This window comes from Salvelinus namaycush, chromosome 3, assembly GCF_016432855.1.
Source record: "Salvelinus namaycush isolate Seneca chromosome 3, SaNama_1.0, whole genome shotgun sequence".
Taxonomy (NCBI): Eukaryota; Metazoa; Chordata; class Actinopteri; order Salmoniformes; family Salmonidae; genus Salvelinus; species Salvelinus namaycush.
The window spans coordinates 92,766,598-92,781,790 of NC_052309.1; the positions used below are offsets into that span (position 1 = coordinate 92,766,598).

General features: G+C 45.5%; 1 protein-coding gene across 2 annotated transcripts in view; it reads left to right on the plus strand.

Moving 5' to 3' along the window:
• srebf1 (sterol regulatory element binding transcription factor 1) overlaps positions 1–15,193 on the plus strand; it is a 29,690-nt gene that overhangs the window by 12,072 nt on the left and 2,425 nt on the right. For both annotated transcript variants that reach the window (XM_038987708.1, XM_038987717.1), the window contains exons 8-18: positions 2,210–2,426; positions 2,649–2,833; positions 6,352–6,610; positions 8,370–8,536; positions 8,709–8,877; positions 9,247–9,355; positions 11,625–11,734; positions 13,673–13,805; positions 14,011–14,176; positions 14,635–14,817; positions 14,939–15,050. In XM_038987708.1, the coding sequence (XP_038843636.1) occupies positions 2,210–2,426; positions 2,649–2,833; positions 6,352–6,610; positions 8,370–8,536; positions 8,709–8,877; positions 9,247–9,355; positions 11,625–11,734; positions 13,673–13,805; positions 14,011–14,176; positions 14,635–14,817; positions 14,939–15,050 (1,810 nt within the window). The remainder of the gene's footprint in view (positions 1–2,209; positions 2,427–2,648; positions 2,834–6,351; positions 6,611–8,369; positions 8,537–8,708; positions 8,878–9,246; positions 9,356–11,624; positions 11,735–13,672; positions 13,806–14,010; positions 14,177–14,634; positions 14,818–14,938; positions 15,051–15,193) is intronic.

Below are 15,193 nucleotides of genomic sequence, written 5' to 3' on the forward strand. Positions count from 1 at the left end.
CCAGACTGCCAACAACCTTGCCCTCATCCAGGCCAAGGTGGCGAGACACGGTAGTGATGATACCATAGGCCTAATTGATCTCTGCACCAGACAGGATGCTCTTGCCAGAATACTTGGGGTCCAACATGTATGCTGCGGCGTATATGGGCTTCAGGCAGAAGTCTTCACGCTTTTTGATGTATTTCAGAACTGCAGTTTCCTCTGCTTAGCGCAACAGTGAAGTGGGCAGGGCAGTACGGATTTCTTCTCTTACATCTGCAAGCAGAGTCTGAACATCAGACAGGATGGCATTGTCTCCCTCAATCAGTGCAATGGCTACTGCTATAGGTTTCAGGCTGCTTACCACTCTTCCAAAATACATCATCATGGAGGATCCTCTTGATGGGGCTGTCCATATTGGCAGACTGTGATATGGCTTTTTCTTGGAGAGACTCCTTCCCCTCCAGGAGACTGTCAAACATGATGACAACACCACCCCAACACGTGTTGCTGGGCAGCTTCAATGTGGTGCTCTTATTCTTCTCACTTCTCTTAGTGAGGTAGATTGCTGCTATAACTTGATGACCCTTCACATACCTAACCATTTCCTTGGCTCTCTTGTAGAGTGTATCCATTGTTTTCAGTGCCATGATGTCCTTGAGGAGCAGATTCAATGCATGAGCAGCACAGCCAATGGGTGTGATGTGAGGGTAGGACTCCTCCACTTTAGACCAAGCAGCTTTCATGTTCGCAGCATTGTCGGTCACCAGTGCAAATACTGTACCTTCTGTGGTCCAAGGTCATTGATGACTGTCTTCAGCTTATCTGCAATGTAGAGACCGGTGTGTCTGTTGTCCCTTGTGTCTGTGCTCTTGTAGAATACTGGTTGAGGGGTGGAGATGATGTAGTTAATTATTCCTTGCCCACGAACATTCGACCACCCATCAGAGATGATTGCAATACAGTCTGCTTTCTCTATGATTTGCTTGACTTTCACTTGAACTCTGTTGAACTCTGCATCCAGCAAATGAGTAGATAATGCATGTGTGGTTGAAGGGGTGTATGCTGGGCAAAATCTCTTCCAGTACACATTGCCTGTGAGCATCAGAGGTGAACCAGTTGCATACACAGCTTGAACAAGACATTCATCAGCATTTCTCTGACTACGTTCCTCCATTGAGTCAAAAAAAACTTCTGATTCCAGGAGGACCATGAGCTGTCGCTATCGATAAGGTGTCTGATTCAGAATTTTCACCTCGAATAGAAGTAGTGGGACTTTTGTCAGAGGTTGCTTGTTGTGAGGGAACTTTATGCACTTGGCCAGATGATTCTGCATCTTTGTTGCATTTTGCACGTATGATTTTGCACAGAATTTGCCAATGTACACAGCTTTTCCTTCTGCATTAGCTGCAGGGAAATGTTTCCACACATCAGATAGTGCCCATGGCATTTTCCTGTAAAGATTAGAAAAAATACAATTCCAAGTACAGATAAATAGTTCAGCAGTTATTAAACAACTCCGTTGTAAGATAAATGTTTTAAAATGAAACATGTATGGAAACAGGTGAATTAACACTCCTCAGTTAGCAGGCTCAAGCAATTAAAACCCACATGGTAGCAGAAACTAACTAGCATAAATTGTTAACAAGTTAGAAATGATTTAAACACACTTTGCTGTAGGATACAATTTACTAGTTAACAAAAAATAATGTATGTCATATAAAATATATTCACCCCACCCAGTATTGTAATCAAAACTTATCAGAAAGCATGTAGTCCTTGGCTTCATGTAGTCCTTCACATTAACTCCCCATGGAAAAATTCTGGAAATTTACCGGAAAGTTTCCGACCCATTGCAACGCTACCCGTAACTAATGCTTCTCGTGACTTTGAGAAAGGAGCTTGAAAGATGTTGGACTTCTCTGCTATAGTTACATAGAATAGAACGCTGTGAAAGGAAATGGTAATTCTCTAGCAACATACATCCTGTAGCAACGTACATCCTGTAGCAACAAGGCTGGAGACAAACTTAAACAGAGAAGCTAAACCGTTGTTTTGTTCAATGGCTAACCATTGGTGTCTTCAATTATCATGTAAAGTAAACTTATGATAATAAGTTATAGTTCGTAGTTCTAACTCCCTGATTACAATTCTAGTTCCAGTTCCATCTCTGCTTGCTTTAGTTCTAATTCTAACCCTGACTTCTTGTGTTCTGTCCTCTCCCGTCCAGCCGGCGGTCAATCTGATGGACACGTCCTCGTCCACCCCGGGCAGTGCTGGCATGCTGGACCGCTCCCGCATGGCGCTGTGCACATTCACCTTCCTCTTCCTCTCCCTCAATCCCCTGGCTGCCATGCTGTGTGGAGGGATGGGCTCCAGCACCACCTCTAACAACCATGCAGTGCATCCTGGGACAGGCAGGAACATGCTGGGCCTAGACAACGCAGGTATGGAGGGAAAGAGGGAGGGTGGCGGAGGTGTGTATCTGTGTGTCTTACTCCTAGTGAGTTCATCTAATACTCCCATGTGTATTTTCTAGTATGTCCATCTCTTCTTTGTCTGTGCGTGTGTTTGTGTGCGTGTCTCCAAAACTCATTATGTGTTGTTGTGTGTCCAAAAGTCATTCTGTGTGGGTGTCTCAAAGTCATCCTCTCTCTGTGTTCTCCTAGCTGACTCGTGGGGCTGGATGGACTGGGTGCTACCCACTCTGTTGGTGTGGCTGCTGAATGGTGTGCTGGTGGCTGGGGTTCTGGTCAGAGTGTTGGTCTATGGAGAGCCAGTCACCAGGCCTCACTCTGGATCCTCCGTGCTGTTCTGGAGGCACCGCAAGCAGGCAGACCTCGACCTGGCACGGGTGAGAATATGGAGAATGTGATTTCGTCAAAATGGCATCCTATTTCCTATATAGTGCACTACCTTCCAAAGTAGTGCACTATGTAGGGAATAGGGTGTATGGTGTTCACTCACTGCTATACAGTGGTTCTTCCTTTTAAAAGTTGCAAGCTTATGCCGCGACCGTTAGTGGTAGATGGTGGCATTCTGTCATTGCACCACACTATCACAAGGGGGAGTTAGAACGCTGATCTATCGGTAGTCTAAACTGTGGCACAAATTGACTGTCTTTTCCTAAATTAATGGAAGCGTTTTCAGTCTGAGAGTCTCCTCTGGCACTAGAGTCCTGCATCTGGCAACAACAAAAAAACTGTCGGTGTGCCTGGAGTTAAGAGAGTACTTGGGTAAATACAATGGGGGACTTACACTTGACATGTGGACTGACGATTTTCCCAAAAATAGGCAAGGTGGGCTTTTGGTTTCTCTCACTCTAAACGCAGAAATAAATATTTCAAAATAACAAAACTGGCATTATTTACAAATTATTAAGAATGTCTCACCCCATGTTCAAGAATGGCCTTTTTCCCTTAATTCTGATTATAACCGCTCACTTTCAGTTATTTGAAAATAAAATAATCTCCAAAATATCGTTATATTGTGGTTAAACTCAAATATTCGAATATACTAATTGATAAAAAATAAAATGTTATTAATTGGAACCTTTATCAAGTGGAAGGGGGGAAAAGTAAGGAACTTGTCTGTCGGCCCTGCATTAAAGACCAAAATTGGTTAAAGAAAATTGTGATAAATAAAAAATATATACCAGTTTCATTTAAGGACCAAAAAAATGACAGCTGTGCCATATAGATTGCAAAATAGTTGGGAAAATATAACGTTTTTTTTAATGGTAACTGTGTTAATAAAAAAAAATGACATTGCGACCAAAGAGAACAGATGAAATGGACATAGTTTTCATCAAACCAGCTTGTTTCAATGGTGCAACACGTTCCAGGGTTAGGACTGTAACCACCAGAGGACTTGAAAACAATGGTTCCATAACCTACTGCAGGCCTAAAACCTAAGGGTTTAACCTTCTGAATTAATGATTATATTGAAGATAGAAGCCGCCTCTTAATGAGTACCGAGAGCCCATCTGTTATCCAACGATTATTGTTACTATTAACCCTGCATTATAATTATATAAAAGCCCCTTAGATAGTAGATAACTTGTTTTTCACAAGGGCTATTAGCAGGACAATAGACATGATGTGGTCCCAAAAACACCTCTCTGACACAGGGTCCAGCATATCTCTTGATGTCATTGAATGTCTCGCCAGCTTTGATCCATGTCTGGTCCTGCAGGACGCAAAGTTCTTTGTTTGTCAGATGAATCATTGGGTCGAAACTACAGAACAGTACAAAACAAGAGAACACACATGGTTAATGTTCTGAGAAAAAAAAATATATAGTGTCTCAAGTTTCTTCAACTGTCTTCTGACTGATTTAGAGCGATGTTGATGTTGTGCGATGATGCTAGCAGATTCCAGATTGCCTTTGCCGATCGCTCATCATCTTCAACCATCAGTGAGTCGATGGCTTGAATAGTCTCGCTGGAAATGGAATACAATGTAAAAATGTGCAGCATACAGTAAAGACCAACAGTCAATTTATTTAAGCATTATTTTTAGCATCATTAGGCCTACTTTACAGTATTGTAGCCTACTGTACCTGTTCATTATCCTGGGCTTTCGTGTTTGGCGTAACACCGGCAAATAGCACTGCCCGTGACCATAATCCCCAAGTCAAACAGTATTTTACCGACATGTTTAAATATTTAAGACTCCTTTCTCTTCTCTGTGCTGGAGTTCTTTTAAGTCATCAACCCCTGATGGGCCATCAGCAGGACAACAGACTGCGTTGTTTTCTAACCTCATCTGGATGGATCCATAACTAATTACTATATGAATAAATATCACTGAATGACAGAAATATTGGAATAAAGTAGGCTAATGAAGGCAACAAATTGTTGCTTACTGGAATACCCAAAGTCATCCAATTGTTATAAGAGGATTTGAAGCAGTAGCCTACCCGCTGTGGTCAACTATTTCAGCACCGTTTCACACTCCTCTGAGACAAGCATGGGGACTGGACTTGATAAATCAATGAGATTTTTATTTTCACTGAATCTCTGTTTGGGTATTGGTTAGCCTGCAATTAGGGTGTGGAAATGTTAGGATTATTTTGCTCTTCACTCGCAGTCACTTAGTAGCCTACTCCCGACCGGTCACGTTGTACAGTGCCATATTCTCCTAACGGAAACCCAGAGGGTTTTGTTTTTCTTGGAATAGAAACACCTTAATATTCATCAAATTAATTAAGCTAAATTTCTTATTCAATCCCGTGTACTATGTTCTTACAAAAACGGTTTTAAATTCTCTAGTACAGCCAATATTAAAAACAGTCAATGCTTCTCAAAGATGCCCTCTGGTGGTCAAACTAGCACTAACTAGCATTAATGGCAACAATGGCTGACACTTAAATAACGTGCCATAGAATTCTGCGGCAGCCCGCAAGCTGTGCTGCAGTGCAACGTAACTTTTAAGAAGAACCACTGTATAATGTAGATAGAAACGGGGCAATCCAAGAGGTTGCTATAAAATGAATGTCAAAACATAGTTTATGTCATTATAAATTACACAATGAATCATTAGATTGTTCTCTACAATATAACCTTAATAAACTTGTACATGACACCGTTGAGGAAAATGGAACGTTCATTTGCTGTGACCATTTAGACTACACCGCTGTAGGTTGTATCTCTTTTACATTTGGTGTTGTGAGGTGGAATCATTTGGAGGTGTTTCCACTGGTTAGACCAATCAAAATCAATTGGATACCTTTGTCATTTTCAACTCCAGATCCTTGTCTTTCATTGCGCCTATAACTGATCAATCTACATTGAGAGGGGCTGTTTCTATGGCGATTTAAAGGGAGAAGACTCAGAAATACACAATGAAAACAGGAACAGATTGTCTTCGTGGAGGGTGGATATTGAAATTCAGTCTTTTAGCTTTGTAAATAAATGTATATTTAGACCCCATTTTTTGTTTTGTCTTCAGCGGATTCCATTTAGAAAACGCCGATGTCAGTTAACGTTTGAAGTTAGCGCCGCTCTGCCGCGAAGCAGCGCCACAGAGTTCTATTGAGCAGTGACCACTTTTTGATCATGCCTGTGATGACATTCCATTCACGCTAAACATGCTACATTCTCAGAGTAAATCGTTGGTAACCTTTGAACCATATATGGTAGAGGCATGGGGTTTGGACTATTGTTTTTCTGACAGAATTTTTTATTGGATGGACATATTTCTATAAACCTTAAATTAATTAAGAATTGTATGGGTGAACAGTCAGAAGCTCATGAGGTCAACAAACACACACACAAACACACACCCATCCCCGCCACACACACACACCCCTTCCCCCAAACCTTCCATACTTACCCACCACTCTCACCCCCCTCTCTCCCTCCCCCAATAGGGAGACTTTGCCCAGGCCAGTCAGAACCTATGGACCTGCCTCAAGGCCCTGGGTCGCCCCTTACCCACTTCTCAGTTGGACCTGGCCTGTGCCGCCCTGTGGGCCCTGCTCCGCCTCTGCCTCCAGCGACTAGGGGTGGGTCGCTGGTTGGCTGCCAGGGCCGGGGGGCTCCGCGCCAGGGGGCTCCGGGAGGATGCGTGCAAGAGCAGCCGCGACGCTGCCCTGGTCTACCACCGCCTGCACCAGCTGCACATGACCGGTAGGTGGAAATTGGAAACTGGACTTGGCCTGTGGCTCAAATGCTAAGGGTAAGGCTAACCTTGTCTACTCATTCTGAGACAATGTTACTAGCTAGTTGATTGATATGATTTAAGTGTCATACACCTACCGGTACCCAGCCCACATGGGCTTACAAGACACTACAGAACAAAATAACATTTGACAAATTATATGCATACAGTGATCATTGCCGGTACAGCTACTATCTAGCTGCACTACACACCCGGCTACCATCTAGCCGCCCTACACAACCGGCTACCATCTAGTCGCGCTACACAACCGGCTACCATCTAGCCGCGCTACACAACCGGCTACCATCTAGCCGCGCTACACAACCGGATACCATCTAGCCGCGCTACACAACCGGCTACCATCTAGCCGCGCTACACAACCGGCTACCATCTAGTCGCGCTACACAACCGGCTACCATCTAGTCGCGCTACACAACCGGCTACCATCTAGTCGCGCTACACAACCGGCTACCATCTAGTCGCGCTACACAACCGGCTACCATCTAGTCGCGCTACACAACCGGCTACCATCTAGCCGCGCTACACCAACAATACATTTCTCCTTCTCCTCCAGGCATTATGAACAAACTGAGCAATCTCAAACATGCCCTGTCTGAAACAGAATTTAAGCCTCCGCTCGTCCCGTAACCAGAATACCTCAGGGTTGTCACCAACATGTCCCTGCTTGCCCCGTAACTAGAATACCTCAGGGTTGTCACCGACGTGTCCCTGCTTGCCCCGTAACTAGAATACCTCAGGGTTGTCACCAACATGTTCCTGCTTGCCCCGTAACCAGAATACCTCAGGGTTGTCACCAACATGTCCCTGCTCGTCCCGTAACTAGAATACCTCAGGGTTGTCACCAACATGTTCCTGCTTGCCCCGTAACTAGAATACCTCAGGGTTGTCACCAACATGTCCCTGCTTGCCCCGTAACTAGAATACCTCAGGGTTGTCACCAACATGTCCCTGCTTGCCCCGTAACTAGAATACCTCAGGGTTGTCACCAACATGTCCCTGCTTGCCCCGTAACTAGAATACCTCAGGGTTGTCACCAACATGTCCCTGCTTGCCCCGTAACTAGAATACCTCAGGGTTGTCACCAACATGTCCCTGCTTGCCCCGTAACTAGAATACCTCAGGGTTGTCACCAACATGTCCCTGCTTGCCCCGTAACTAGAATACCTCAGGGTTGTCACCAACATGGCCCTGCTTGCCCCGCAACTAGAATACCTCAGGGTTGTCACCGACGTGTCCCTGCTTGCCCCGTAACTAGAATACCTCAGGGTTGTCACCGACGTGTCCCGTAACCAGAATACCTCCGGGTTGTCACCGACGTGTCCCGTAACCAGAATACCTCCGGGTTGTCACCGACGTGTCCCGTAACCAGAATACCTCCGGGTCGTCACCGACGTGTCCCGTAACCAGAATACCTCCGGGTCGTCACTGACGTGTCTCAGATCCTCATACAGAGGGCAATAGAACAAACACTAAATGGATTCAGATTTCCCCAAGATCACACAGAAGGTACATTCTCTCCTCTGCAGTACTACTGTCCAATACAGAGTTATCCACTAGCTCCCTACTCCTACACACTTTATGTAGACCTGAGAGGAGTGGATACGTGTTTTCAGGAGTCTTTGTCTGGAAGACCTGTGTGTTTTCTCTGTTTGTTCATCCAAGCTGTCTATAATCAACGTGTGTGTGTGTGTGTGTGTGTGTGTGTAGGTAAGCTGGGCGGTAGCCACCTGTCTGCGGTTCACATGGCTCTGAGTGCTGTAAACCTGGCAGAGTGTTCAGGCTCCTGTCTCCCCGTGGCCACGCTAGGAGAGGTCTACGTCTCTGCAGCCCTACGAGTCAAAGCCAGCCTACCCAGACTCCTTCACTTCTCCTCCGTGAGTAACCGAGTTTGGTTACCAAGTGGTGTGTGTGTTTGTGAGAGAGGGGGAGAGAGAGAGGCTATGGCTATAATGTGTGGTTTGTTGCTCAGTGTATCGTGTGTGTCGGTCTCTTGTGTCTCTACCTCTGTACTCACTCCTGTATCTCCATGTCTTTCTCCATCCCCAGCGTGTGTTCCTGAGCAGTGCCCGCCAGGCGTGTCTCTCCTCCAGTGGCAGTGTCCCCCCAGCCATGCAGTGGCTCTGTCACCCTCTGGGCCACCGCTTCTTTGTGGATGGGGACTGGGCCGTCCGCAGCACCCCCAAAGATAGCATCTACAGCCAGGCAGGGAACACAGGTCAGTACTGTAGACACACCTGCTGCGCTGGCGGAACTAGAAGCACAAGCATTTCACTACACCCGCAACAACATCTGCTAAACACGTGTATGTGACCAATACCATTTGATTTGACCACCCCACACACTGTCTGCGTCCCAAATAGCACCTTATTCCATGGTAAATAGTGTACTACTATTGACCAGAGCCCCTCAGAAGAATGAGCATTGAGAGGCTCTACAGGTGGACAGCTTGTGTCTTTATGAAAGGAAGCACCTGTCATGGAAACTGGTTATGATGAAAGCAATATGGGCAACACATGTTTTCATTGTCTAAATTGGTTGCCATGACTATGCTAACCCTAATTCTTCTCTCTCTCTGTCTCCGTAGTGGACCCCCTGGCCCAGGTGACCCAGGCCTTTAGGGAACACCTGTTGGAGAAGGCTCTGTACTGTGTGGCCCAGCCCCGCGGGGAGAAGACCCCCAGTGATGGAGAGGGGTAGGTGCAACACACAGCCAAATAGTGTTCTCAGGTTATCTTCACAAGTCTTAAAAGTTGCCCTTATCAATCCCACAGAATTTTAGCCAGTGGTGGCTAAAGTTAGCTGACGTTTCTAGTGGCTGTAAATAAATATTTTAAAAAGGCCCATAGACTACTTTCAGGGCGTGGAGAACCATCTAACATTGAGTTTGTAAATACAGAATGTTAACTTAATTTATTTATATTTTAGGCCTTATTTTGTCTTAAATTGTCTACAATCTCTTTTTGAACAAGACTTTTACGTGTGTGTTCAAGGAGAACTAATTGTCTTAAAAGTACTTTTAACTAACTACAGTCGAAGTCGGAAGATTACATACACCTTAGTGAAATACATTTAAACTCTGTTTTTCACAATTCCTGACATTTAATCCAATTAACAATTCCTTGTCTAAGGTCAGTTAGGATCACCACTTTATTTTTTTGAATGTGAAATGTCAGAATAATAGTAGAGTGATTTATTTCAGTTTTTATTTCTTTCATCACATTCACAGTGGGTCAGAAGTTTACATACACTCAATTAGTAATTGGTAGCATTGCCTTTAAATTGTTTAACTTGGATCAAATGTTTCGAGTAGCCTTCCACAAACTTCCCACAATAAGTTGGGTGAATTTTGGCCCATTCCTCCTTACAGAGCTGGTGTAACTGAATCCGTTTTTAAAAAACCTTTATTTAACTAGGCAAGTCAGTTAAGAACAAATGTTTATTTTCAATGACGGCCTAGGAACAGTGTGTTAACTACCTTGTTCAGGGGCAGAACGGCAGATTTTTACCTTGTCAGCTTGGGGATTCGATAGTGCAACCTTTCGGTTAATAGTCAAACGCTCTAACCACTAGGCTACCTTCCGCCCCTACCTGCCGCGGTTTGTAGGCCTCCTTGCTCACACACGCTTTTTCAGTTCTGCCCACACATTTTCTATGGGATTGAGGTCAGGGCTTTGTGATGGCCACTCCAATACCTTGACTTTGTTGTCCTTAAGCCATTTTGCCACAACTTTGGAAGTATGCTTGGGGTCATTGTCCATTTGGAAGACCCATTTGCGACCAAGCTTTAACTTCCTGACTGATGTCTTGAGATGTTGCTTCAATATATCCACATAATGTTCCTCCTCATGATGCCATCTATTTTGTGAAGTGCACCAGTCCCTCTTGCAGCAAAGCACCCCCACAGCATGATGCTGCCATCCCCGTGCTTCACGGTTAGGATGGTGTTCTTCGGCTTGCAAGCATCCCCCTTTTTCCTCCAAACATAACGATGGTCATTATGGCTAAACAGTTCTATTTTTGTTTCATCAGACCAGAGGATATTTCTCCAAAAAGTACAATCTTTGTCCCCGTGCTCAGTTGCAAACCGTAGTCTGGATTTTTTATGGCGGTTTTGGAGCAGTGGCTTCTTCCTTGCTGAGTGGCCTTTCAGGTTATGTCGATATAGGACTCGTTTTACTGTGGATATAGATACTTTTGTACCTGTTTCCTCTAGCATTGGCACATGGTCCTCTGCTGCTGTTCTGGGATTGATTTTCACTTTTCGCACCAAAGTACATTCATCTCTAGGAGACAGAACGCGTCTCCTTTTTGAGCGGTATGACGGCTGAGTGGTCCCATGGTGTTTATACTTGCGTACTATTGTTTGTACAGATGAACGTGGTACCTTCAGGTGTTTGGAAATTGCTCCCAAGGATGAACCAGACTTGTGGAGGTCTACAATTCTTTTCTGAGGCTGATTTCTTTTGATTTTCCCATGTGTGTGTTCCTCAGGGAGAACTAATAGTATTTTAAATACTTTTAACTAACTAAGCTGTGTGTGTGTTCCTCAAGGAGAACTAATGGTCTTTTAAATACTTTTAACTAACTAAGCTGTGTGTGTGTTCCTCAGGGAGAACTAATGGTCTTTTAAATACTTTTAACTAACTAAGCTGTGTGTGTGTTCCTCAGGGAGAACTAATAGTATTTTAACTAACTAAGCTGTGTGTGTGTTCCTCAGGGAGAACTAATGGTATTTTAACTAACTAAGCTGTGTGTGTGTTCCTCAGGGAGAACTAATGGTATTTTAACTAACTAAGCTGTGTGTGTGTTCCTCAGGGAGAACTAATGGTCTTTTAACTAACTAAGCTGTGTGTGTGTTCCTCAGGGAGAACTAATAGTCTTTTAACTAACTAAGCTGTGTGTGTGTTCCTCAGGGAGAACTAATGGTCTTTTAACTAACTAAGCTGTGTGTGTGTTCCTCAGGGAGTATGCGGATGCTCTGGAGTACCTTCAGCTGTTGACTAGTGCATCAGACGCTGCTGGAGCCAACACCCAGTCCTTCGCCATCAGATCCAGCATGGCTACCGTCACTGGTATGACTCCTGGCCTTATATTTATATGTCTGTATGCTGTGGTCCGAGGTTCACCTCTGCAGTTCAGGCACACTACTGGGTGTCTCAGTTAGGGTGTACTTGGCAGTGTATCTGTAGTCTAAAGTGGCTCTTCTTATCTCCTTTCCTTCAGTCACACTGATCTTCAGTAACATGTGGGTATCTTCTGACATTGCTTCCACTGATCCCTGTGTTGTCAGATCAGTGCAATCAAAGACAAGGAGAGGAAGCCACTCTAGACTGTTGAGATGCCCCCTCAGATAGCCTCGCTCCTTTCGGCACCTCTCTCTCTCTCTCTCTCTCTCATTTTCTCTGAGAGGAGATGGGAGGTTAAAAGGTCCTCTGCAGCACTCCATCTACCAGTCCTGTCAAGCCTCTAATCATCTTGAAGAAGTAGCTAGAGAAGGAAGAGTGTTTGAAAGGAGACTTTTCTTGGCATGGTGTTAGATTGCCCAGTCAGCATAGCTGTGTGTGAGTGTGCATTTGATTGGATGTGATTTATTAGGATCCCCATTAGCCGACGCCAATGGGAGCTATTCTTACTGGGGTACGACACATAACCAAAAATACATTACAGACAAAAGACTTTACATTTTAAAGTGTGTGTGTGTGTGCGTGCGTGCGTGCGTGCGTGCGTGCGTGCGTGCGTGCGTGCGTGCGTGCGTGCGTGCGTGCGTGCGTGCGTGCGTGCGTGCGTCTATCAGTTACACATACGTCAGTACATACACACAAGAAGTAGGTCACATGGGGGAGAGGCATTGTGCCGTGAGGTATTGCTTTATGTGTTTTTTGAAAGCAGGTTTGCTGTTCACTTGTGCTGTATGAGATGGGAGGTCCATGCACTCATGGCTCTGTATTATACTGTACGTTTCCTAGAATTAGTTCTGGACCTGGGGGCTGTTAAAAGACCCCTGGTGTCATGTCTGGTTCGTTGTTGGCATTTCCTGCCTAAGTTTGCCCACTTTGCCAATGAAGTAATCATTAAAATAACTGGCAACATCAAATGGTTTTGTGATAAATCTGCCATCTGATTTGATGAAAGCTGTGTTGGCCCAATGTTAAGCACAGGAGGTCTTCTCCCTTGGAGGGATGTGTCTATCAGTATAGCTGCAGTATTAGCAGGTTGTGACCATGCCAGAGGGGAAACATGCCAGAGAACAGATTGAAACTCAGGTGGTCATCAGCAGCTGGATTTGATCATGTGTGAAATGGAGAGAGATAAAGGAAGGGATATGTGAAACGGAGAGAGATAAAGGAAGGGATGTGTGAAACGGAGAGAGAGAAAGGAAGGGATGTGTGAAACGGAGAGAGAGAAAGGAAGGGATGTGTGAAACGGAGAGAGAGAAAGGAAGGGATGTGTGAAACGGAGAGAGATAAAGGAAGGGATGTGTGAAACGGAGAGAGATAAAGGAAGGGATGTGTGAAACGGAGAGAGATAAAGGAAGGGATGTGTGAAACGGAGAGAGATAAAGGAAGGGATGTGTGAAACGGAGAGAGATAAAGGAAGGGATATGTGAAACGGAGAGAGATAAAGGAAGGGATATGTGAAACGGAGAGAGATAAAGGAAGGGATATTGTCTGTGTTTCAGCATGTCTGGATAGTCCCACATAGATGTTCTAAAACTGTCAACATCATGTCAACTAACTATCCTCTAACCTTCAACCTACATTTAAACCTAGCCCTAAACCTAAACTCTTCCCTAAACTTAACCCTAGGCCTCACCCAAAACATAACCCTTGCCCTTATCCTAAACATAACCCCAAACTTACCCCTAAACATAACCCTGAACTTAACCCCAGCAAGAGTTACAGTTGATATCTCTAGATCAGCTACAGGAACTATCCAAATAATAACCTGTCTCTGTGTGTATTTTCTTTATTGACATCTGTCTGTGTGTAAACCTTGTCTGGGACCTCCAGGCTGTGACCTTCATTCCAAATGGTGGTCGTCGGTTGCCGTGGTGATCATTAACTGGCTCCAAGGAGACGACGCAGCGGCCGAGAGACTGTACCCCGCCGCCGAGCACCTGCCCCGTAGTCTACAGACTGCAGAGTGAGTGTACACACACACACACACACACACACACACACACACACACACACACACACACACACACACACACACACACAGCCGAGGGACTGTACCAAGCTGTAGTAGAACATTCCAGAGTGACATACAGATTACCCCACACACACACACACACCTCCCCAGTTTTTCTCCACCACCTTTCTGAAAAGGGTTTTTCATGTGTCCTCAGGAGTCCGTTGCCCAAGGCATCTTTGAACACGTTCCGAGCAGTGCGCGCCATGCTGACCAAACCAGAGAACTGTCAGCTTAGTCTGAGCCACAGTGAGAAGGCCAGCGGCCTGCTGAGAGACAGCCTCAACCTGGGACCACACTGTCACAGCAGCAGCCTAGACAAGGTACACACACACACACACACACACACACACACACACACAGCAGCTATGGCCAGAGCTGTGGTGCATTGTAGTTGCATTGCATGTGTCTCTCAGCTGGGTGCAATGTTCCTGCAGTGCAAGACAGAGCTGGGCCCCAAACAGCACAGTGGACAGGAGACATCAATACACCCTGACACACTGTTACTGCCTTTCAAACTAATATCATTTTCAATACCTACACCATAAGGTTTGCTTCTCTCTCTGTCTCTCTCTCTCGGTCTCTCTCTCTCGGTCTCTCTCTCTCTCTCTCTCTCTCGGTCTCTCTCTCTCTCTCTCTGTTTCTCTTTCTCTCTCTCTGTTTCTCTTTCTCTCTCTCTGTTTCTCTCTCTGTTTCTCTCTCTGTTTCTCTCTCTATGTCTCTCTCTCTCTCTCTGTCTCTCTCTCTCTCTCTGTCTGTCTCTCTCTCTGTCTCTCCCCAGGTGGTCCAGTTGCTGCTGTGTGACCTGCTGCTGGTGATGCGGACCAACGTGTGGCGTCTGCAGCAGAGCTCCAGTCCCGGGGGTCTCTCCTTGCAGGCCTCCCCGGCCGAGCTGCACGGCTTCCAGCAGGACCTCTCCTCCCTCAGGAAACTGGCCCAGAGCTTCAGGCCCGCCATGCGCAGGGTAGGACGTGGAGGAAGACATACACATGTAGACACGGGCACATACATACAGGTTCATATAGGTAGATTTCTGACTCCTCACTCATCAAACACTGTTCTCTCTCCTCTCCTCACTCTCTCAGTTGTTTCTTCATGAGGCAACCGCCAGGCTGATGGCTGGGGCCAGTCCCACGCGGACACATCAGCTCCTGGACCGCTCGCTCAGACGCAGAGCCACCCCCGGAGCAAAGACGGGTAACTGCAGAGAGGGGTTTTTGTGTGTGAGAAAGGTTGGAAGTTCTGTGGGTTTTGAGTGCCTTTTTTAAGCCTTTCATAACGAGGTTGAAAGGGACACGGATGCGATATGAGTGTTATCTGTGTAGTATCCCTCTCTGTAT